Source organism: Rhipicephalus microplus, chromosome 10 (genome assembly GCF_043290135.1).
Source record: "Rhipicephalus microplus isolate Deutch F79 chromosome 10, USDA_Rmic, whole genome shotgun sequence".
NCBI lineage: Eukaryota > Metazoa > Arthropoda > Arachnida > Ixodida > Ixodidae > Rhipicephalus > Rhipicephalus microplus.
This window is the reverse complement of record NC_134709.1, coordinates 60485827-60508542: the sequence shown is the minus strand read 5'-3', so window position 1 is coordinate 60508542 and position 22716 is coordinate 60485827. Positions and strand designations below refer to the sequence as shown.

Below are 22716 nucleotides of genomic sequence, written 5' to 3'. Positions count from 1 at the left end.
GCCCCGAAGACACGGTGTCTGAGTGCTCGGGCAGCACGTCTGTGTCTCACACTCAAACACGCACAAGTGCAAGCACTCTCGGTGATCATGAGCGGCGCCTCACTAACATTGCAAATCAGCTTCGAGTCGTTAAGAAGCAGCTGGCACACATTCCTGTTATGATCCAGCAGGTAATTCAGGAAGTGACACATGAAGTCACTACACAACTTAAGCAATGGCTCATTGCCAACCCACGAATAACACGTCGCGCACGCTGACACCGGGCACCATATCGCGCTAGTAAACTCGCTCGCTCGGAAAACACAGACTCCGCCTCAAGAAACACCACACTCGGAACAGCTGACTCGCAGTCTTCTCCACTTCTATTGAGGCCCCAGCTCAATGCCCTTCGAAAATGATAGCGCATCATGGCATCGACACTGTGGAAGATCAATAAAGAAGTAGACCAACAACTCTAAATTGTGATGTGCAACTTAACGGGTTTTCGCGACCGTAAAAAGCACGTGCACTTGCAACTTTACTTTCAAAATTTGGGAACATACCTAGTGGTTATTGCGCTGCGAGAACCCGGAATAGCCTGAGGCTAATATTGTCACGTGCTTGCTCAAGAAAGATGATGGCAGTTGTGCATGTGCCACGAAGCTAGAATCCCCAATGCGAAGTCGAGCGGTGCACTTACCCGTGGGAATCATCAGCTGACCACCAGCACTCCTTATGTGCGGCCCTGTACACGGTGTCTTGACCTTTCTAAGGCGGTCGGCGAGTTCTTGTCGCATGATTGAGAAGTCGGCGCCAGTGTCGACCAGTGCTGTAACGTGATGTCCGTCAATGAAAACGCCAAGATCAGCACGTACAACTTCACCGGCATTAGTATTCATCGTCGTATTCGTCGTCGTATTTGTCGTATTCGTCGTGGTCGTCGTCATATCTTCTTGCGATGATAGGGGGAACTTTTCGGTGTCTCGACGATTGGCAACCTTGCACCCGGAGGTCGCAGCAGTTAGTTTCCCCGGCGCGGGCTAGGCGAACGGCCTCTGGTGACGTCCGCGTAGCTCTGAGCGAAGTCACGGTGACGCGCAGGAGATGGAGATCGCCAGCGGCACGGTGTAGATGCTTGGCCAGTCGACAGTTGATCGGCATCGTGGGCACGACGGTCTTCAGAGCGGAAAGAAGCGGGCGAGAAAAGTTCCCGAAGCCGGAATCGCTGTGACGGCAATAGCGAGCAATGTGACCTGTTTCTCCGCAGCGGAAGCAAATAGGTCGACGGTCGGCCATGCGCCACAAGTCAGTTCGGCGTACTGGTGGTCGTCTCATGGAATCCCGTTGCCATCAAGGTACGGCCGCGGGTTTTGGCTGGAAGAGTGTCGCCACAAATGACGGTGGAGGATGACGGACCACATCAGCGTAGCTCGCTGGTGTGGCTCAGGACTTGGCAGCGGTAGTGTAACGGCTTGCCCTCAACTCCTGGCGGACGATTTCGGCAACAGATGCGACGGGCGGTTGGGTAGGAGGGACGCAGAGGGCCCGAAGTTCCTCACGCAGTATTTCCCTAATCATTTGTCGCAGGGAACTTTCACACACGGCAGTGTTCTGAGCTGCAGCACTTACTGCCGTGTGGTTCGGCAGGCGGTCAAAGTGTCGGTATCGTTGTCGCAGTGCGCGCTCGATGACAGTCACCTCTCTTATGAATTCATCTACTGTTATAGGTGGATTTCGTACGAGGCCCGCAAACACTGGCTCTGTGACACCCTGCATTAGGTGACGCACCTTCTTCGCCTCGGGCATGTCAGGGTCAGCTCGTCGAAACAAAGGGATCATACCCTCTGCGTACATGGCGGCTGTTTCGTTGGGTTTTTGTGCGCGAGCCTCAATCAGTTGCTGTGCGTCATCCCGTCGGTCTGTGTTCAAAAATGTGGCGAGGAGCTTTCGACGGAAATCTTCCCAAGATTGGAAAGTAGCCTCGTGGTTCTCGTACCACGTGCAAGCGTTATCTTCCAGGGCGAAATATGCACGGCCAAGTTTGTGCTGTTCGTTCCAGTGGTTAGATACAGCGACCCGTTCGAACTGTTCGAGCCAGTGCTCGACATCCTCGTACTCTTCCCCATGGAAAACTTCAGGAACGCGAGGATGTTCAAGAGTCACCTGCGAGGGAAGAGTGGTCTGCGATGGAAGGATAGCCGTGGATGTGGTAGGAGCTGCCATGCTGGTTAGAGGCGGAACAGGTGTGGACTCCGGACTTAGGCCTAGTAGGCGCCGACTGAATTGGTGCACCGGAGTCGTGACGAGAGGCTGGGTCTCTGGACTAGGTGAACAGGTCCGAGCAAGACTGTCCTGCATCCGCTTGTAGGCTCCAGCACCTCCACCAGTGTCACGACGTCAAAACAGAGGTCTTGCCGTAGAGATTGAGACACCAGAAGCAGGTCGAAATTTTTAATTAGAACGCGCAAGGGAGTTCTTCTTCTTCGTCCATTTCGTAGTCCTTCGTGGCACATGCACAACTGCCATCGTCTTTCTTGAGCAAGCACGTGACAACCGACTCCCCGTGACACGTGGAGTCGGTTCTCAGACTCAGCGGTACTGCTCACCTGAGAACAACTGCATACCATCCGCCGACAAACGGACTGACGGAGCGCCTCAATAGGACCCTCACAGACATGATCAGCATGTACGTTGACACGGAACATAAAAACTGGGATCAGATATTGCAGTACGTGACCTTTTCTTATAACACCGCTCGACAAGAAACCACTGGAATGACACCGTTTAGTCTGATCTATGGTCGCGAAGTCACGACAACATTGGACGCCATGTTGCCGCTTGAGTGTGACGACATCCATGTAGACGCCGAATAATTCACTCAGCGTGCCGAAGAATTCAGACAGCTCGCGCACGGGCGCATCTGTCATCAGCAGCATCAAGATGCACAACGCTACGGCACCCGACACAAGTTTGTTAGCTACTCACCAGGCGACAGAGTGTGGGTCTGGATTCCGATACGTCGACGTGGACTGCCTGAGAAACTGCCAAGATGGTACTTTGGTCCATACAGCGTCACGCGACGCTTGAACGACGTGAACTACGAAGTCGTTCCCGGCACTAATTGTAGTTCTAAGCGCCAAAAGCGTTTGCCCGAAGTCGTGCACGTTGTGCGTATGAAACCGTATTTATCGAGTTAATTAGCTCCTGGTTACCGTTTTCGTACGACCACTTCATACGCCTGGTAGAGCACCTAAGTTGCGCATCGGGACGATGCTTCTTTCGGAAGGAGGCAAATGTCACGTGCTTGCTCAAGAAAGACGATGGCAGTTGTGCATGTGCCACGAAGGACTACGAAATGGACGAAGAAGAAGAACTCGCTTGCGCGTTCTAATTAAAAAAAAGATCGACCTGCTTCTGGTGTCTCAATCTATACGGCAAGACCTCTGTTCTGACGTCGTGACAATATGACTGGGTGTAATACGTTTCAGAATGAACCATATACCTGCATTTTTGTCAACAAAACCTACACGGCTCAGATCGTTCAATTAGTGTTGACGACACCGCAAAAGTACACCATGGTTATGATTCTTCTACTAAAGCGTGAAGACCCTGCAACGCACATACTAAATGTAGCAAGTTACGTTTACTTAAATATTCACACATGCACTCAAGGCGGCAGGCTGCAACTCACTTGTTATATTGGGAGATTTTAACGTGCACAGTGAACACAAGGGCTATATACGGGAAACGACTCGAGGGCGTAAGCTTACTGAGCTTATCTCCACGCTCAGCCTGGCGCTCCTCACTGACCCAACATACCCAACGAGAATTGGCCACTCCGTTCGCAGAGACAAGTGCCCCGACCTATACTTTGGTACGAAATACGAAGCAAGCCACGCGGGAACACATGGGAGACACCTCAGGCAGGGGTCACTGCATCCTCAAGCTCACTCTCATTGCCCGCGCAGCCAAGCGAAGACATGTGCAAGCAAAAATCCAAAAACTGGCACACCTTCCGCCTGCAACAAACACCATATACACTCTACACAATGAGGGGTGTAGATGGGCCTACCAACTTCAATATTTGCAGAAACGGCACAGTCGCAATTTACACTCCACTGAAGGCATCCGTGCGGTAGGGCCCACACTTGTTACATTTGTGAAGAACGTAGCCAAATTTGGTGGTGAAGAAAAAAAGGTATACTCCGCATTGCATCGCTCACAGAAGAAGCTGCAGCACATGCTGCCCAACGTGCGGACGCAAACTGGGCGGACAAAAGCAACACTATTACATTAGATGCCGTCTTCCGTCTAGTAAGGTGTTCTTTCTTTCGAGGCTTTGCCACTATAGGATTCAGTGACGGGAAAGTTGCCGATGCCTTGCAGGTTCAGACCGTAGAACATTTTATTACTCCAAAATTAGTTGTTCCCAAATTACTTTCTTTATTCATTTAGTTATTGTTGCTGAAATTATCTGCTTCATTTTCTATACCTGTTATCTCTGATAGTCAATTTCTCATATTTTCCCTTGATCCCTCTCATTACTTTAAAAGACGTTGTCTTGTGGCTGGTGCCACGCCAGCGTGGCCGAGCACGAGCGGAGAGAGACGATACGCACGACAGCTGCTCAGCTAACGAAAAAGGGGCCTCCCACTTTATTCGGGGCAGAATATATACAATCTCAGGGGCGCCACCTGCTAGTGGCAGCCGAACTAAATGACTGAAGGGTGGCGGCCTCTACATCTCCCCCCTTGAAGGCCAGACGGAAGACGGAGGACGCCAGACACTGCACATCACAAGTTCAGGCGGTTCGGAGGCACAACACGGCGGCCACTACGTGTTCGTGTCACACCATCACTGCGGTCACTGTCTGCAGGGGGCAGTCCAAGGATGGTTGCACTGTAGTAGTTCGCTGGGGTTCCAGAGGAGGCAGTGTTCGCTGTGGCTCCTGCCCCTCGGACGGCGGTGGTTCCACCCTCGGCGCAGGATGTACAAAAGGCCCTAGGTGACGCCGGTTGCGCTGTAGGACGCCACCCTGCTCCGTTTCCACGACATAACTTCGTGGTCGGCGTGCTGGGCTAAGCACTGTAGCTTTGACCTGATCAGGTAGTACCCAGACACACTGGCCTGTTCGGAGCGATGACAGATCTTGAGCTCTGTGATGCCTGTTAAAGTCAGCGGCCTGTTTCTGCTTGTAGGCTGCATCTTTTCTCCTCACGTCTTTCCTCGACGGCCAGTGAGGACATAACTGGGAGTCCTGTTTCGGCACTTTGGTTCGGAGTTGTCGTCCCATCAAGAGCTGGGCCGGGCTGAAGCCATCGACTCCGGGGGTGTCCCGGTAGCTGAGCAAGGCCAGATGAGGGTCTGTTGCTTTGCGAAACAACTCCTTGATGGTCCTGACCATTCTCTCCGCCTCTCCGTTCGATTTCGCATAGTGCGGGCTGCTGGTGACGTGGTCAAAGCCGTAAGATGCCGCCAATGCTGCAAACTCGCGTGAAGAGAACGGTGGACCGTTGTCTGATCTGACTTCTCGCGGAATCCCATGCCGGGCAAAGATGCTTTTGAGAACGTCGATGACTGCCTGAGCCGTTGTGCTCCGCAAGGTTACAACTTCAGGGTACCTGGAGTGGTAGTCCACCACCAAGATGAATGTCTGGCTGCGGAGGTGGAACAGGTCCACGCCGACAAGTTCCCAGGGACGTCCAGGTAGGACCGTGGGGACCAGGGGCTCTGCAAGGTTCACCCGAGTGGAAGCACATTGCTCGCAGTTAGTTACCAGAGAGGCAATGTCTGCCGAAATGCCAGGCTACCAAATGGACTCTCTAGCGAGAGCTTTCGTCCTGTTGATGCCTTGGTGTCCTTCGTGCAACAGCGTCAAAACAGCCGACCGAAGAGAATACGGGATGACCATCCTGGCGCCTTTCAGTAGAACACCGTCGCAGACAGAGAGCTCATCTGCTGCTGAGACATACTGGGAGAGGTGCAGTGGCAGTTTGGACTTATGTGGCCAACCATTCTGGCAGGAGGAGGTGAGGGCTCTGCATTCGCCATCGCACTCTTGTGCTTGTCGCACGTCCTCTGGGCTTAGTGGCAAGGCTTCTGACATGCCACTGACCACTTGAGCTGCAAACAACTCCACGGTGTCCAGGGGAAGGGACGACTTTTGGGTGATGCGTGACAAGGTATCTGCCGTAGCTAACAGCTTTCCTGGCACGTGGAGCATTCGGAACTGGTATCGCATGGTCTTTAACCTGAGCCTCTGTATGCGAGGCGGCAGCATGTCCAGCTCCATCTTGCCGAAGAGAGAAACGAGTGGTAGATGATCTGTCTCAACATCGAAGGTGATGCCGCGGACGAATTCGTCAAACCGTTGGATAGCCCATGTTGTTGACAACGCTTCCTTTTCTGTCTGGCTGTAACGCTGCTCTGTCTCGGTCATTGATCTCGAAGCAAACGCAACTGGGCGGCGCTCTCCAGAGGGCTGTATCTGCGGCAAGACTGCGCCCAGTCCGAACGAGCTTGCGTCAGCCGAAACTGTGGTGGCGTATGATGGATGGTACTTGGCCATGCAACGGTCTGATGTCAGGAGTTCCTTGATTTTCTAGAATGCAGCATTTTGTTCATGCTGCCACACCCAAGTCGCAGACTTGTTTAGAAGTGCTCTGATGGGAGCTGTGACCTCTGAGATGCAAGGCAAAAACCGGGCAAGATGGTTCACCATTCCGAGCAGTCGCCGGACACCTGCGATGTCTGGTGGAGCCACCATGGCTTTGATTGCTTCGATTTTGTCTGGACTTGGCCTGATGCCTTGTGCTGAAACGATGACTCCCAGGAAGGAGACTTCGGAGACACCAAAACGACACTTGTCTTGGTTCAACGTGAGGCCTGCTTTTGCAAGGCGAGACAGCACCTGGCTCAGTCTGGCATCGTGCTCCTCGCGGGTGCGCCCAAAGACCAGAATGTCGTCTATCATATTGGCGACTCCTTCCTGGCCCTCCAGGATCCTGGCCATCTGTTTTTGGAAGTACTCCGGCGCGGAGGTGATGCCAAAGGGGAGCCGGCAGAAGCAGTATCGGCCAAATGGGGTGATGAACGTTGTGAGCTCTTGGGAGTCTGCAGATAGTTTAACCTGATGAAAACTGGCTGTTGCATCCAGCTTGGAGAAAACTGTTGCGTCGCCAAGGAGTCCAAGGACTTGCTCTACAGTTGGTAGGATGTGGCGTTCCCGAAGGACAACCTTGTTCAGCTGAGTCAAGTCAACGCACAGCCGGTAGGAACCATCGGCTTTCCGTACTACAACGAGACCAGAGCCCCACGGGGTTGGGTTGTCGACCCTGCGGATCACGCCTCCTTCCTCCAGTTTGTCAAGCTCGTGACGGACGACCCCGCGTAGCGGGATGGGAATCCTGCGAGGCACACTTAGGGAGAAGGGTACGGCACCAGGTCTCAGAAGGATAGTGTACTCGTCCTTGAGGGTGCCCAATCCCTGGAAGAGCTCAGCACACAATGTTGCTTTCGGAGTCTGAAGTTCGTCGAGAAACTTTACAACTTCCAGAGCTTGAAGCGCCGGCAGTCCAAGAAGAGGTACGGTGAGAGACTGGATCACGTACAAGCGCTGAGAGCTCATTTTTCCGTGCCACCGAAGTCTCGCCATGTACGAACCCAGCACGCGCAGCGGCTGACCGCCAGGTCCGGTGAGCAGGCTGTTGACGGGGTCGAGCTTGGCCGGCAATGCAGGGAAGTCGCTCGGAATGGCGGACACCTCGGCTCCGGAATCGACCTTGAACTGCGCTGTGTAGTTGTCAACGGTGATGTCGACGAACTTTGCCGCGGCGGGCGTCCCGACAGCGTGTAGCTGAATGGAGCCGAGCTTCTGTTTTGCCTGCCGCGCGCGGCACACTTCCGCAAAGTGTCCTTTCTTTTTGCAGAAGTTGCAGACGGAGTTTTGAGCAAGGCAGTTAGAACGTGGATGTGGCGCGCGGCCGCAGAATTCACATGTTGACGGCTGGCAGGAGCGCTCTGCTTTCCGCGGGGGCGAAGGCCGCTTATCGTAGTTGCGGGGGCGAGAGGCGAACTTCTTATCTCGTACGGCGTCGAGGTGTAGCTCGCGGGAGTGCTCTGCGCAGTTTTGAGGCAACGTTTTTTCTTTGTCAGCGTCTTCTGATTGACGGGCCTGCATCCATGCTTCTTTGAGCGTCAACTTCGCGATCCGGCAAAGCTGGTCCGAAAGGCGCGAGTCGCGGAGGCCGACGACGAATCTATCGCGTACAAGCCTTTGCTCCACCTCAGCTGACGGATAGTTGCACCGCTTCACCATTCTACACAGTTCGGCGTAGTAGGCGTCGACGCTCTCGTCGGGTAACTGAACACGCCGGTGAAAACGCGACGACTCGTACAGTTCATTCGCCGGATGCACGAAGTGGTCGGTGAAGCTGGCGGCAACCGCTTGAAATGAGGCGAGTGATGCGGTGTCGAGCGAGAACGTCTCAAGAAGTGGGCGGGCCTCCGGCCCCATGCAGTACAACAACGAGCGTACCTGCATGTCGCCGGATGCTTGAGTCAGGCCGGAAACGACGGCGTAGTCCTCGTAGCGGCTGAGCCATGCTGGCCAGGTTACCGGGTTCACGAAGTCGAACGGTGCGGGCGGCTGGAGGTTGAGGCTGAGCTTTTTTGGCGCCACTCCGTCGAGGGCCATCGTCATGCGGTACGGGCGAGTTCGGGATGAGGGGGCGTTACGCAGCCACTTCTGACACCATGTCTTGTGGCTGGTGCCGCGCCAGCGTGGCAGAGCACGAGCGGAGAGAGACGATACGCACGACATCTGCTCAGCTAACGAAAAAGGGGCCTCCCACTTTATTCGGGGCAGAATATATGCAATCTCAGGGGCGCCACCTGCTAGTGGCAGCCGAACTAAATGACTGAAGGGTGGCGACCTCTACAGACGTGAGCTAATAAATTAAGTTATTCGTTTCCCCCGGTTCTCGTCCGGGTTCTTGGCCAATATCCTAGTATGAATGTGTGCCACAGATTTGAGGCTCTTCTTTTTTCCATGTGTTGTGCCGTTACGGACACACAGACAACGGACAAGCAGATTTTCCAAGGTGATTACCACTGAAATTCTGACCATACGCTACTGAATCGGTATACTTTCAACTAAGATTATTAATAAATAAAAGCCAATATAACGAGTGTGATTAAAAATACTGGTGCAACGATCGAGTACGAAAACAATAGAAATGACAAATTCGACGGCAAAAAGGCTTCCAATATATTTCTATCGCTCAAATGAGCACAGCACAAAATGAGAAAACAGAGTCGTCTCCCTATGCATACTTCGAAATGAAGCAGTTGCTTATTTGTCTTTTGGCTTCGGTCACCCTCACAGACCGTCGCCTTCAACCCTCGAGATGACGTCTTCCCGGTACGTCTGCCGTCGGCGTTCTGTTTCAGTGCGCGTTCACCAAGCGTCGCCGAAAGCCGACACGTACTCTTCGATTTCCTCGACACCTCAACGTCCTCTACAGCAAGGGGCGCCGTACAGCTAACGGCGGGGTAACGTGTACCACGCTGCAGTCAACTCGGCAAGGGCGTTACACCCGACGCCACGATCGTAACGTACCGGATGTCCCGGATAGCGCACGGATACGGGAGGATTTGTGCGAGCGTGTGGCTCCACGAACGTTTCGCCGAACCTCACTGCGCCAATCCGCGTGGAAGCACAAGAGGTGACGCCCATGCTTCGGAATCGTGGTGGCTATGGGCAGAAGGCGGCGCCGTTCTTCGATGCCGTCATCCGGTTCTGGGTGGTGGACGGAGCGTCGACTTCGGTCGGTACTCTTCGGGCGCCTTCCACGAAGTCCTTGTTCGCGAAAAGCTCGGACGACGCCAGACTTGCGCCAACGTTGTATGGCGGCCGCAGTTTGTTTCGGTTTGGACAGGGTCGCCTCTTCAGAGGTCGGCGCGGTTGACAGTCGCTTGACATTATGGCATCGGCGGTCTTCAGCCACGATGTGGTAGTCAGCCGTAGATACTCGTGCGCCACTTCGGCCCGGACGGCGTTCTTTGCTTAGTGGCGGCAAGTGCTCGTGCGTTCGAGTGGCCTTGGCGTTCAGTAGACACCGGTCGTCGATTTCGAAAGACCTGGGGTTCATGGACAGCAAGCACAAAATGGAACGACCACCGTGAAGGCACGAAGCGTAGTCGACGTATCTCGCGCGAACGCGTGGCAGTGGTGTCTCCATGCGCGTGCGAGCGGCCTGATCAGTGATGATAATGATGATGATGACGATGATGATGATTCTTGGATAAGTTGATCAGTGAGAATCGAAGAATTGACGAATGCCATGTGCACTTAGCGTGACTATTTTGTGGAGATCAGTGGATGGATTGATGGATGGATGGATTGATGAATGGATAAATCGATACGGCCGTACCCTTGAAATCGGGCGGCGGCTAACACCACCTAGCCGCAATGCTTAAGGAACCAAAAACTAGATTTATCTTTTTTTTCTTTAAAGAGGGAAGTTGAGGACTGGTACTTTGCAGTGAAGGGTTTAATTTTCACTCGTGCCTTGACTTTAGGCACCAATCAGATAACCTCCTTCTAGTTAATTCAGCGCAAATAACCCACCCTGGTGGAACGGTGATATATAAATAAGTGGTATACATATTAAAAGAGAAAAAAATGTGAAGTCAACAAATAATGAACTTACATTATAGGCGAGCACACATGGGAAGGACAGGGTGGGGGGGTGGCCGCCCCTTCTTTTTACATGAGTGTGGGTGACGGGAAGTCTCGTACGTTGAATAAATACTGAGAAGGGACGCTGCACCCAACCTTCGCCTAAAACTCCTTGCTTATAGTTAATGGCGCGGTAACAACTCTTTGTTTCACGCGCGCGCATCCAACGTTGCGTGCACCCTCCTCGATTCTCCTCGCCCACACGCGATGTGCAGGACGCCATTTTTCGCCGCGGCTCCCGCAGGACGTGCCGCAGAATTCAATGGAGGCGCATAGTTTCGGGGAATTTGCGCGCCTCGGTAGGATATAAGTTTTTAATAATGATGACAACAATATTGAGAACACTGAAAAGGAATGTTTTAATAAACATTTGTAGAGGATTCGATGAGGCAAAAATATTTTCCTAACACATGGTAACATGCCTATTACGTTTGCATCAATTATAACTTTGCTTGTGGCAACTATCGTAGACGGGACAAGGAGCAGGCAGCAGCAGCCACTCACTACTGCCAGCTGTCGAGGCGCCTTCCTGCGCTTCACGACAGCTCGGTGGCAAAATATTGTTCGAACTGAGTTGGGCTTCAATATTTGCCCCCCAAACTGTTGTACAATATTCGCCTCAAATCGGTCTTCAGCGAAATGTAGTTATAACTTTCTGCAAAAGCTCGGATGCGGAATGCTTAGACGGTTATTTTAAATTTGAAGCACTTTTTTGCGTACTGCAAGCGCTTCTAATGTATGCATACATCCATCCATCCATCCATCCATCCATCCATCCATCCATCCATCCATCCATACATACATACATACATACATACATACATACATACATACATACATACATACATACATACATACATACACACATGTATGTATGTATGTATGTATGTGTGTATGTATGTATGTATGTATGTATGTATGTATGAATGTATGTATGTATGTATGTGTCAGTCTGTCTGTCCGTCCGTCCGTCCGTACATCTGGTGAACACTCCGAGTACCGCCACTTCGCATCTTTCCATCACATATTCATCATATACCAGTACCGCCATCCAGTGGACATTCCTAGGACTAAAACGAGAGCTGGCTACTACATACAGGAGACGCACTACCCACCGCGCTTCGGCCCTAAAATAACAGTCAGGCCAGTGGAGACGTCGCAGGAAAGTGGTACTTACCTTTCAAGTTATCTTTCTCATTGGGAGGAAGCTGCGCCTTCTGGAACTGTATTCTCGCAAGGGCTCGCTCACCGTGGGCTCGGTGTACAGGAGACAGACGCTTCCGCCATCTGGCACGACGCACCCCGTCAGATGCTTCTGGCACAGGGCGTGCGAACAGGGCAACACTATCGGTGTACCGTGAGACGCGACAAACAACGCAGGCGTATCCACTCAACGTCTGCTCGTCCAAGAACAGCGTCGGGCACCAGTTAGCACCGTTCACCGAATCGCACAGTCGGTACGTTGCACGACGTGCTGTACTATCTGGCATGGTGGTGTTGGCTGCACAAGACACACTCGCACAGGGGAGCCGCAACCGTTCCCTGGGAACCATCTAACTGTAGTCAAGATGACGTGTCGCTGGGCCAGCCTTGAGCGATGACGCGGACAAGCACTGTCTACAATGGCCGTTGCGCCTTTCCTGCCGAGTAATGTTTTTCGTCGCCCGAACGAACTGCGCCGCGCACTGTTTTCGGCAACGGAATTCGCGCGCTCGTTCTGGATAACACATGGGCAGTCAAGCTTCTTGATCTCGGAAAGCAGCGATACATGAAGCCGTCGTGTCATAGGTTAGAATGATTTCGTCAGTTTTATGGGTAAAGCAGCTTTGATTCAGCAGTCGGATACAAATGCTTGAAAGGGCCCGAAAGCACCCCACTTTCAAATACGAGGAAGGTATTTCCTCCTCGCTTTCACTACCCATCCTTCTGGTGAAATTTGCCACTCGCTCCTTTGTTCACCTGTCCAATTCCAAAACTAAGCGCTGAGCGCATCGGGATTTTGCGCTCGTCGGCTACAAGTCTTTATCTCCGTTGGCGCAGTCTGAAAAACAAAGAAAGTTGAGTGAAATCAGTTATCGCGCGTGCTAGTCACGCTTGTCAATGAAGAACGGTGCGCAGTTGCTTGTAAAAGCAGCGTAAGATAATTCATAACTGATATTTTGCTCAATAGGACCCGCCGAGATTATGTACCATAACAGCGACACGCAAATAGCCACTCTCGCGTCACAAAGCACGCCAGAAAGCCGAGGAACACCAGGAGAGAGTACATCGCTCGTTCTTTTTTTTTTGTATCTTCAGAGACTGCATCTTAAGCGGCCCTTTATTGTATAGAATTTGTAAGTGAACGCAAGTATATAGAGACTGCATATAGAAGGGAATCAATTACAAGTAACCCGTCCATGCAGCCACATTATCATCTTCTCGGCCTCCTTTTTCTGCCGTTCATTGACTGAGTGGAACGGCCTGCCCCGTTCTATCGCTGATATCACCTGCCCATCATCATTTGCTGAAAAGCTTAATCACTAATTTACTCTTATGTTTATGTGTGGCTACTAATTATATGCATATCTGGTTGATGTACATAATTTACAAATGTATATATATTGTTTACGTATAATTTTCGGTATGTTTATTTGTGTATTATTATTATGTATTATGTCGCCCAATTGTAACCCTACCCCTTATGTAGTACCCCCCTTGAGGGGGCCCTTATGGAAATAAAAAGTGAAGTGAAGGAAATGAGTCCTTTTTCTCGCGCATTCTCAGTTTGTTATTACGCCTCCACACTACACGAGGCCTCCAGGAATGACGACCTTGTGGTGTTTGCGCACGGTATACGGGACTCTAAAACTTCTTTTCCATTGAAATGCGACCACCGCGACGATTTCGGGTCAGCAGCGAAACCTCACAACGTAGTCACTGCCCCACTTGGGCGGTAAAGCTTACCTGTGATCTTTGCTATGTCTCCCTGGCGAATCAATTTTTTTTTAGAGATCGTTCGTCGATTCTGTTGGACTAGCAAGAAGACGCGCCTTCATAGAAGCGATGGAGCGAATGTTAATAGATTGCATTGCTTTGAAAAACATCGGTGAGAATCTTGAAAAGAGCACATTTCTTTAACGTCGCCCTCGCAGTAGTATTCATGCAATTTGAAAACCTCGAGCGATTGTCTGCAATAACGTCCTCTTACGATTGCCAGACCTAATTAAGGCGACAAACTTCGTTCCAGAGGGTCCTAGTGATTGCCGTTTCATCCCTCGCCTACCAACGTCTAAGCGTAGAAGGACTTGTTCCTGGGCAAATTGGTGCTCACTGGAAGCGCGATTGCGTTAGTCAGGCAGCTGTTGTGTTGTTTGCCTCGGAACATGCGTTTCTTTCAGTTGTGCTGTTGATGTGTAATCCCTTGCATAGCAGACCTGTAGCCTACCGGATGTAACCCTCGCGCCTGCACAGTTGGAACACATATTCTGTGTAACTTTCCAGTAAAGTGGTTAGTAGCCCTTGTAGTGTGTGTTGCTATGTGTCTGTTGTGTCTTTTCGCGCTGTATTGTGGTTTTCAAATCGTAAGCTATTATTCATATCTGTCGAAAACACCGGGCATCTGACTCTCACGCGCAAGACTGTTAGGTTGTTCGAAAATACACCATTCTGGGACTGGTGACAATGTTAAACCCAACATGCAGCAGTAATAATTAAGGTGGCACACCACAAATGCTACAGGCGATTGTGGTGTCCTGACTTTTTCTTGTGTCCTTGCTTGCGCACCCCTGTCTTTTCAGACACGTAAACAAACGCACAGAATTCAAGCTCACACATTGGTATCCGAATAAACAACTCGATTCACCCGAGGTAGCCGCAGTGAAATCTGCTATGGCAGCTTAAGATGTCAGGCCGGAAACCCACCCTATAGTGTTGTCATGATGAGGTCACAAAGTCTGGCGATGACGTCATATGGTGATGTCATCACGGGATGATTCATCGCATCACTAGTCTTGAAGCCGGTCAGTTTTTCCGATTGATGAGGCATAAAGCTTCTGCCTAGCAATTTTGTCATGAGTGGGTTAGGCACGGTATACCGATCGTGAGTGTCGCTACGCGAACATCATAAAAGCGAAAGTAACGCCTCCTTGTGCCGATTCATGCATTCGAAATATCGAATCGAAGCAGTTTTTTTACCTTGTCTGTTTGTAATTGCCTTAGTTAAAGACAACGGAGCATTACTCGGATTAACGTGTGATTCGCACTTCTTGCTGTAAAACGTGGTGTTTGCTTGTAAATTTTCCTGCTTCGCTTTTTCCCCCTCACGTATCAGCTGAAGCATACACTGGTGTACTTAGATTAAGTAAAAGGTGAAAAAACAAAACAAGAATAACACCCACTGTTGGTCTTCTTCCTATACGAGCTGCCTATTTTCAGACTCCGCAAACTGGCACGAAAATATAAACCAAAACAAGGAAGCGACGAAACATGTAGCGAAAAGTGTTTAAGCTCCAGTGAAACGAAACCTGGGGAGTGTCGAAGTATGCAGTGTTTTAAGACCGATTTCTTTGACGAGTCACCAGTGATGCCACGCCTGAAGCCGTGCATATAGGGAAAGCAGTTTCGTCCTGACTAACGCCATCTGAAAACTCCGTCAGAATGCAGCTTTTACTTTGATGTGTTTCTCTGTTTGTTGGCTCTATATTATGACACGTATCCCCTCCAGGAGATTGGCCAAGAAAGCCGTAGCAAAACTTCTGTATGAGCACTACCATACTGCTTATAAATGTATTTATAAAAACAAAATAAAATATACGAAATACAAATATTGTAAAAGAGAGAGAGAGAGAGAGAGAGGGGAGTTAACAGAAAGAAGTTAAATTCTGAAATTCTGGGTGGACTGTTTGTCTTTGCTTGGAGCAAAGAAAAGAAAGGTCTTAGGCCCATATTCACAAACCAACCTCATCATTTCCTCGAATTTTCCTTATTGGTTTTAAACCTTTATTGCGCATGACCAACAAATTGGACCAGTATACTGGTCCAATTGGTCCAATACTGGTTCATGAATATATTCATCAACCAGTATTGTCCTTGCATATCTTTCACCCTGTTACAACGTTTGTGCCTTTATAACGCATGTGGAGAGTACAGGAAGTTGAGGAAAACGTGAGGTAAGGCCGAGGTTGGTTTGTGAATACGGGCCTTAGCAATGAACCACACAGTGGAGATACGCCTAGTTGCTTAGCAAAGCCACAAGAAATGCAAGTTCTCGAAGTTGTAGGGTATAGGCATTGTTTCCCGAAGCAAAGCCATCAAAGCAATACGACCAGATGTCGGGGGTCTGCCAATGTTGGAGCTCGTCCCTACGCCACAACAGATGCGTCTTTTTTTTCCTGCCCATCGTGGATGTGGTGTAAAAGGCAACAGAAAATGCCGCGGAACGCCTTGCTGAAAACATTCGTGAGTCCTTGTACGGATTCCAACAGGCCGAATAACTCGTATATTTGGAACACCGGGAGAGTCGGGCATGGCTTCACAAAATGCCGAACTTCCACGATCATCAAATGACACCTAATTCGAAACCAGGCCGTCGAATTGAAGTCTGCAGGACCCTCTCTATTAGGTATCCAGAGCCAAAGCGAGGACAGAGATGCAGAAAAACAGGACTCAGATGACATGGACATGGGCCTTTTATAGCTAAAACGATTTAAATCCCCTCTGTGAAAGAAATCCAGCTCGTCGAAGCAGTCAAAGAACAAGAAAGTATCTGAAGGACAAGGAAGACTTCTTAAAGAGAGATTTCTTGAAAGAAAGTATATTAGATAACGTTATATATCATGGAATGAATTCTTTCAAAACCATAGAGTTGTACAAGATTTATCATAGGAACTGTCGACCTATTGATTCTGGAGCAACAAATTTATTATTTTTTCCGAATTCGCCCCAGATAATATTGCATTATAAGAGACAGCGCTATCTGTACATAATTCGTTTCATTTCAATAGCTATCGGTGTTTCCGACTAAACCGTCCAACGAGGGGTGGGGCTTCATAATTTTTTATTATTACCGAAATTATTATGAAAAGCGAAATTTTGTACTGATGTATGTCCTCAGAATGCGAGATCTTTGCAGCAGACATTACGTTACCAAACTGCTCTCTTTTCACTTCGGTTAACTTATATTTTCCAGAGGAGGTACAAGACACAAGACGCTTAGATCTAGCTGTAAGATTATATTGAACCAGAATGTTCTATCTATCTATCTATCTATCTATCTATCTATCTATCTATCTATCTATCTATCTATCTATCTATCTATCTATCTATCTATCTATCTATCTATCTATCTATCTATCTATCTATCTATCTATCTATCTATCAATCTATGTATCTATCCTTCTGTCTATCTATCCATCCATCCATCTATTTATCTATCTATCTATCTATAATTATCATCATCATCATTATCATCATCATCAGCCTGACTACGTCCACTGCAGGACAAAGGCCTCTCCCATGTTCCGCCAGTGAACCCGGCCCTGTGCTTGCTGCTGCCAATTTATACCCGCGAACTTCTTAATCTCATCTGCCCACCTAACCTTCTGTCTCCCCCTAACCCGCTTGCCTTCTCTGGGAATCCAGTTAGTTACCCTTAATGACGAGTGGTTATCCTGTCTACGCGCTACATGCCCGGCCCATGTCCATTTTCTCTTCTTGATTTGAACTATGATATCTTTAACACCCGTTTGTTCCCTAATCCACTCTGCTCTCTTCTTGTCCCTTAAGGTTACACCTACCATTTTTCTTTCCATTGCTCGCTGCGTCGTCCTCAAATTAAGCTGAACCCTCTTTGTAAGTCTCCAGGTTTCTTTTCCGTTGGTTCCATGGTAGAGAAGAGACAAGGTAGACAAGAGACAAGAAGAACAAGGTAGAGAAGAGAAGCGGAGAAAGACGAAGAGTCTTGGCACGATCGCAGTGTGCTGCCGCAAACGACCATCGTTCACCTCCAGTAAATAAAACCATCTTATCACAGCTCGCTGTTACAATACATCACCACTGACAATTTGAGAGCCCACATAAGACACCCCTGCCGAGTTCCTGGTCACCTTGTTGCAGTGTTGCCACTTCAAAGACCACAAGCGACGTTTTCAAAGATTATTTCTGCCCATAGAGAATGCCTTCCTTTTGGCTTCACTCTAGCAACGAGACCAGCGTCACTTCCGTGGTGCCTATAACAACCACAAGTGTGCCTCACTATTCCGAGAATAACGAACAAGAGCCGTCATTCAACAGTGGTCCTACGACAGGTGACATTGTCGCTACTCAACGAAAAATATGGCCAGAGGACCCACATTTACACCGATGGATTGGTCTCGGCAGACAGCTTCACAGGTGCTGTTGTCATCCCGACGTACCAGGTCACTATAAAGTTCAAACTGTCGCAGAGGACAACATCCATAGCAGCGGAGCTTGCCGCCTCACGTGCTGCTATACTTAATATCGCGGAAGCCCGACCTCAAAAATGGGCTATGTTCTGTGACTCCAAGACATCCCTTCAGAGCTTACAATTAGCTTTACGACAAATGGAGCATCAACAACTAGTGAATGAAATAAGAGAAGTGATTCACGAAGTTTTATCGAAAGGACATGACGTGGTGTTCCAGTGGCTACCGGGACATTGTGGCATTGTCGGTAATGACCTTGCTGATAATGCTGCCTGATCCGCCCACGCGGACGCCTAGAGAACCCCAATTCCATTGTCGAGAACCGGCGCTGCAAGGGGCCTTCACTCGTTTGCTAACACCATGTTAGAAACTTGGCTGAGTGACCCCAGTGTCAGGAACCACCGCCTACACAAACGGGACCCATCGAGAAAGCTTCAAGTTCTATCGGACCTCTCCCGCCAAAATGCCACTTTACCGGGCCGCCTGTGGTTAGGAGTAGCTTTTACAAAGGCGTACTCCTTTCGCATAGGAATGGCGGATAGCTCCCGATGTGAATCGTGCGACACTGACGAGAGAATAGAACATCTACTGTGTTCATGTGAACGTTTTGCGAGCGAACGCAACTTGCTACGTGAAACGTTAGAGACACTAGACAGTAGACCTTTTTCCGAAGAGAAGATCCTTGGCTCATGGCTTTACGCGTCACTGGCCAGCAAAGCGACGCGGGCATTGCTAAGTTTTCAAAGATGACCGGGCTACGCGACCGCTTATAAGCGTGCAATGGACAAGGTCACATCTACACACACGTTACCCTTCATTTCTCTCTCTCTTCTCCTTTAATCCCCTCACCCCATCCCCCAGTGCAGGGTAGCAAACCGGACGTGCGTCTGGCTGACCTCCCTGCCTTTCATTTCTTCCCTTCCTCCTCCTCCTCTTCCTTGACGTAAATGTAACGAAAAAAATTGGCTCCGTATCTTCACGTTACACTGCAAATGTCGTCGAAGGACGATAGTCTTGCATCTGGAGAGAGTGAACAAAACGTTTATTTGATGTTCTGCGCAAGAAAATTGGTGAATGGTATTCTGGAGGCGCTGTGTTATGGTGCCTCGAACGTACATCGGAGGCGAACGAGTGCATCGAGGCACGTCACACGTAAGCAATGAGCGCTATCTGACATCTTGGAAAGCGAAGCACGGCGGCGTGCGCGCCTGCCTCGGAGGCGATAAGGTGGAGAACGCAAGGCGACGGGTAGGTGCCACAACCGTGTCGTCTTAGCAAAGCGTTTGAAACACTTGCCTTTTCGTGCAAGCGTTACATTGTCAGCGCAGTGTGATAAACGCTACGGTCTTTAGAATTAGTTATGTATGCCTTTTCTAGTAAAGAGACACACATACAGAATATTGACGTGTTGTTATGGTGACTCAGATACGCCCAATAATTGCTTTTTGATTGACGATCGTACAAGTATGAACGCTGAACTTTGAGCAATATTGGCGGTCGCTGCGGATGGGGTCGGTCGTTTCGGGTACCACTTCGTGCCAGAGAGCGAGTCCATCGCGCCATGACTACGCGAACTTGACTTGGTACAATACATATAACCAAATAGCAATTCACCTCTTTCAATATACAGCCGCATAGCCGTCAAACACATATTGACTAGTATTTATAAGCAGATATTCACAAATGTCTTAATCCCTCTTGTTAACGCACGTACAAGTAGACGCTACTTATGTATTCCAGCCCCGCCGCGGTGGTTTAGTGGCTAAGGTACACGGCTGCTGACACGCAGGTCACGGGTTGGAATCCCGGCTGCGGAGGCTGCATTTCCGATGGAGGCGGAATTGTTGTAGGCCCGTGTGCCCAGATTTGGGTGCACGTTAAAGAACCCCAGGTGGTTGAAATTTCCGGGGCCCTCCACAACGGCGTCTCTCTAATCATATGGTGGTTTTGGGACGTTAAACCCTACATATCTATCTATCTTCTCTTTACTTCCATCGCTTGCTGTCCTTGCGCCTCGCTCTCTCCTTCCTCTCTCTATATATACCTTTTAATCCCTCCTTACTCCCATCCCTTGTGAGCTACTGTTGAGGTGTCGCACTATGATGCAGACAGTTACGGGACTCACTTTTCTCTTCTTGTCCCTTTAAGAATCACACATAGGAAAAGTCAAGGCATAGTAACAAGCAAACTCTCTAACACGTTATACATGACTGAAAAGAAAACTGCAGCTCAACTCGTCATTATTGCTCGTAGGTGTAAGTATGGATGCCTTGGGTAAACATTTATACAATATGCATGCGCATTCAGAAGTAGCATTCACTAATCGAAACCAATTACTTCTTAGTGTACTCATTTCAAGAAGGTCACTTGAAAAACAAAACAATTTCGGGAGAATCAATTATACTTACTGAATAAAGTAGCCAAATGCGGGGTTTCTATAATAATTATGATTTATACCCTCTGGCAAACCACCGGGAAAAGCTTTTGCTCATAGTCACTAGTAACTTCGCGTGACTATGAGCAAGATGAATGAACAGTGTGACAACGAGCTATAAATGTAGCAATATCCATCTGTTTAGAAATGAATTGATGTTTTTTACTCGCTGAGTGAAAACGTTTATTGAATAATACTGGCACGTGGTCGTGAAGGGGATCAAGGCAGTAGCAGGTGGCGTGTCCAAGATGAAGAGAGAGAGGTGAAGAGGAAGGCCGGGAGGTCAACCAGATATGAGCCTCCGCCGGTTTGCTACCAAGCACTGGAGGGGGGGGGGAACAGGAGCGAGAAAGAGGATATAGGAACAGAAAAAAAGAAAAAGGAGAAACACACACACACACACACACACACACACACACGAACGCACACGCACACACACACACACACACACGCACGCACACACACACACACGGACGCGCACACACGGACGCGCACACACGGACGCACACACACACGGACGCACGCACGCACACACACACACACATGCACGCACGCGCACGCGAACAGCATTGGGACTAAAATCGTTCAGAAAGACCGGTAGATCGCAAAATAGTTACGATAAAGGGCCGGGACCTTGTGTAGGTGCGAAGCAGCGGGTGCTAACATTTGCACTGTCAGCGACGTTGACGCTGACGCTTATCGCAGGGTTGCGCAGAAAGAAAACCTGCGAAGGCGCAAAGCGCGCAGTGATGGACCGTTGTTTCCTACTGGAACATTCCAATCGCTGCTATTGGGCAATCACAGACAGGGGACTCCGATTGGACACAGAGACCCGCAGTCCACTTTTAGTTAACGCGCACGCTGCGAATTATCATTGTTCAACAACGCACGGGAGAAATCTTCCACCGGCACTACCTTAAGTTCAACATCGAGTGCCTACAAGGTGGCCAGTCAACGGTTTTGCAGCGCGAGCAGTTGGTTTGTTCAATCAAGAAAATCGCTAGTCGACAGCGGTGCTGTTACGACCACTGCAATTCCTGTGACGGGAACGGCCTTCCGCTTTCCCACAGTAGAGTACTAAGTACTCTAAATCATTAAACACCATTTCAAACCACAGAAGGTGCCTGCGTTGGCGTTGCGAGAAAGGGGAGCGTGGGAAAGGAGAGACCGGGGGAGAGAACACGAATGCGCCGCAGTGAAGAATACCTAGAGGAGAGTGAGGAGGGAGCAAGCGTAGGTTAGTAGACGCTCCCTGCGTAAGCATTGCGAGGCGAGAGAGTAACGCCCAGCTGTTGGAGAGGAGAAAGGAGAATCGCGCATGCGTAGTGCGAGTGTGGACGCCGACGCCACGGGACAGACCCGAGCAAGAGATGCTTCGCATCTAAAAGTGCACTAGCGCTTGAAAGACTGCCTTCTATGATGTTGCATCCTGATGATGGTGTAAACTTTTTCTGACAGAGGTTTATTATCTAATTTGTTGAGCGCGTTTCAAAGATATAGTCGTTGTGCGCTATATTGTCGGTAGTCCTAAAATATGTCTCCAATAGACTCTTCATTTCCACAGCGGTCTCAGGCGGCGGTATCAGTCATCCCATTGAAAAAAAAAAAAGCGTAGGCATTGTTGAACGCCACGCCCAACCACAGCCTGTACAAAAGCGTCCCGTAAGGCTACAGAAGAACACACTGTATGTACACTCGAGTGCATAATTTTAGAGACCACGGGAGCGCGTGCCGAGGCGCGTCGCTGCGCCTACTGGTGGCTGCACGGCTCTGCCGGGAGCGCGTACTGCGCACGCTCGTCCCATATCACCCGGCAGCCTGCCCTTTCGCTCGTTTCAATGGCGTGCATCCCGAAAAGATTCGGACGGTGCAAGGTGTCACTCTTGTAGTCACTGTGAAGACAATGAAAAAAGTCGAGCGCTAATGGGACGACAGCACATCATTTGCGGGTTTCGGCTTTACAATTCGATGCCATCTCGCGTGGCGCAAGTGATTGCCGCCGATGGGCGTTTGATTAAATAGTGAAAGTAGTGATCTTTCCTGGATAGCAGTTATAGTTATCGTTTTCTTTTTTTTCTGGCTTATAAGAATAAGCTGTTTAATTATCGCGTTTCCTGGCCATTCATTCATTCATTCTG

At 49.7% G+C, this 22716-nt stretch overlaps 1 protein-coding gene across 1 annotated transcript; it reads right to left on the bottom strand.

Moving 5' to 3' along the window:
- Window positions 1-4825: 4825 nt before the first annotated feature.
- On the bottom strand, window positions 4826-6271 carry LOC142774268 (uncharacterized). Its single transcript, XM_075874659.1, has 2 exons — window positions 5992-6271; window positions 4826-5769 (listed from the first exon to the last, which is right to left on the bottom strand). The coding sequence occupies exons 1-2, from the start codon at window positions 6269-6271 to the stop codon at window positions 4826-4828; spliced, it is 1224 nt and encodes a 407-aa protein (XP_075730774.1).
- Between the last annotated feature and the right edge of the window lie 16445 nt (window positions 6272-22716).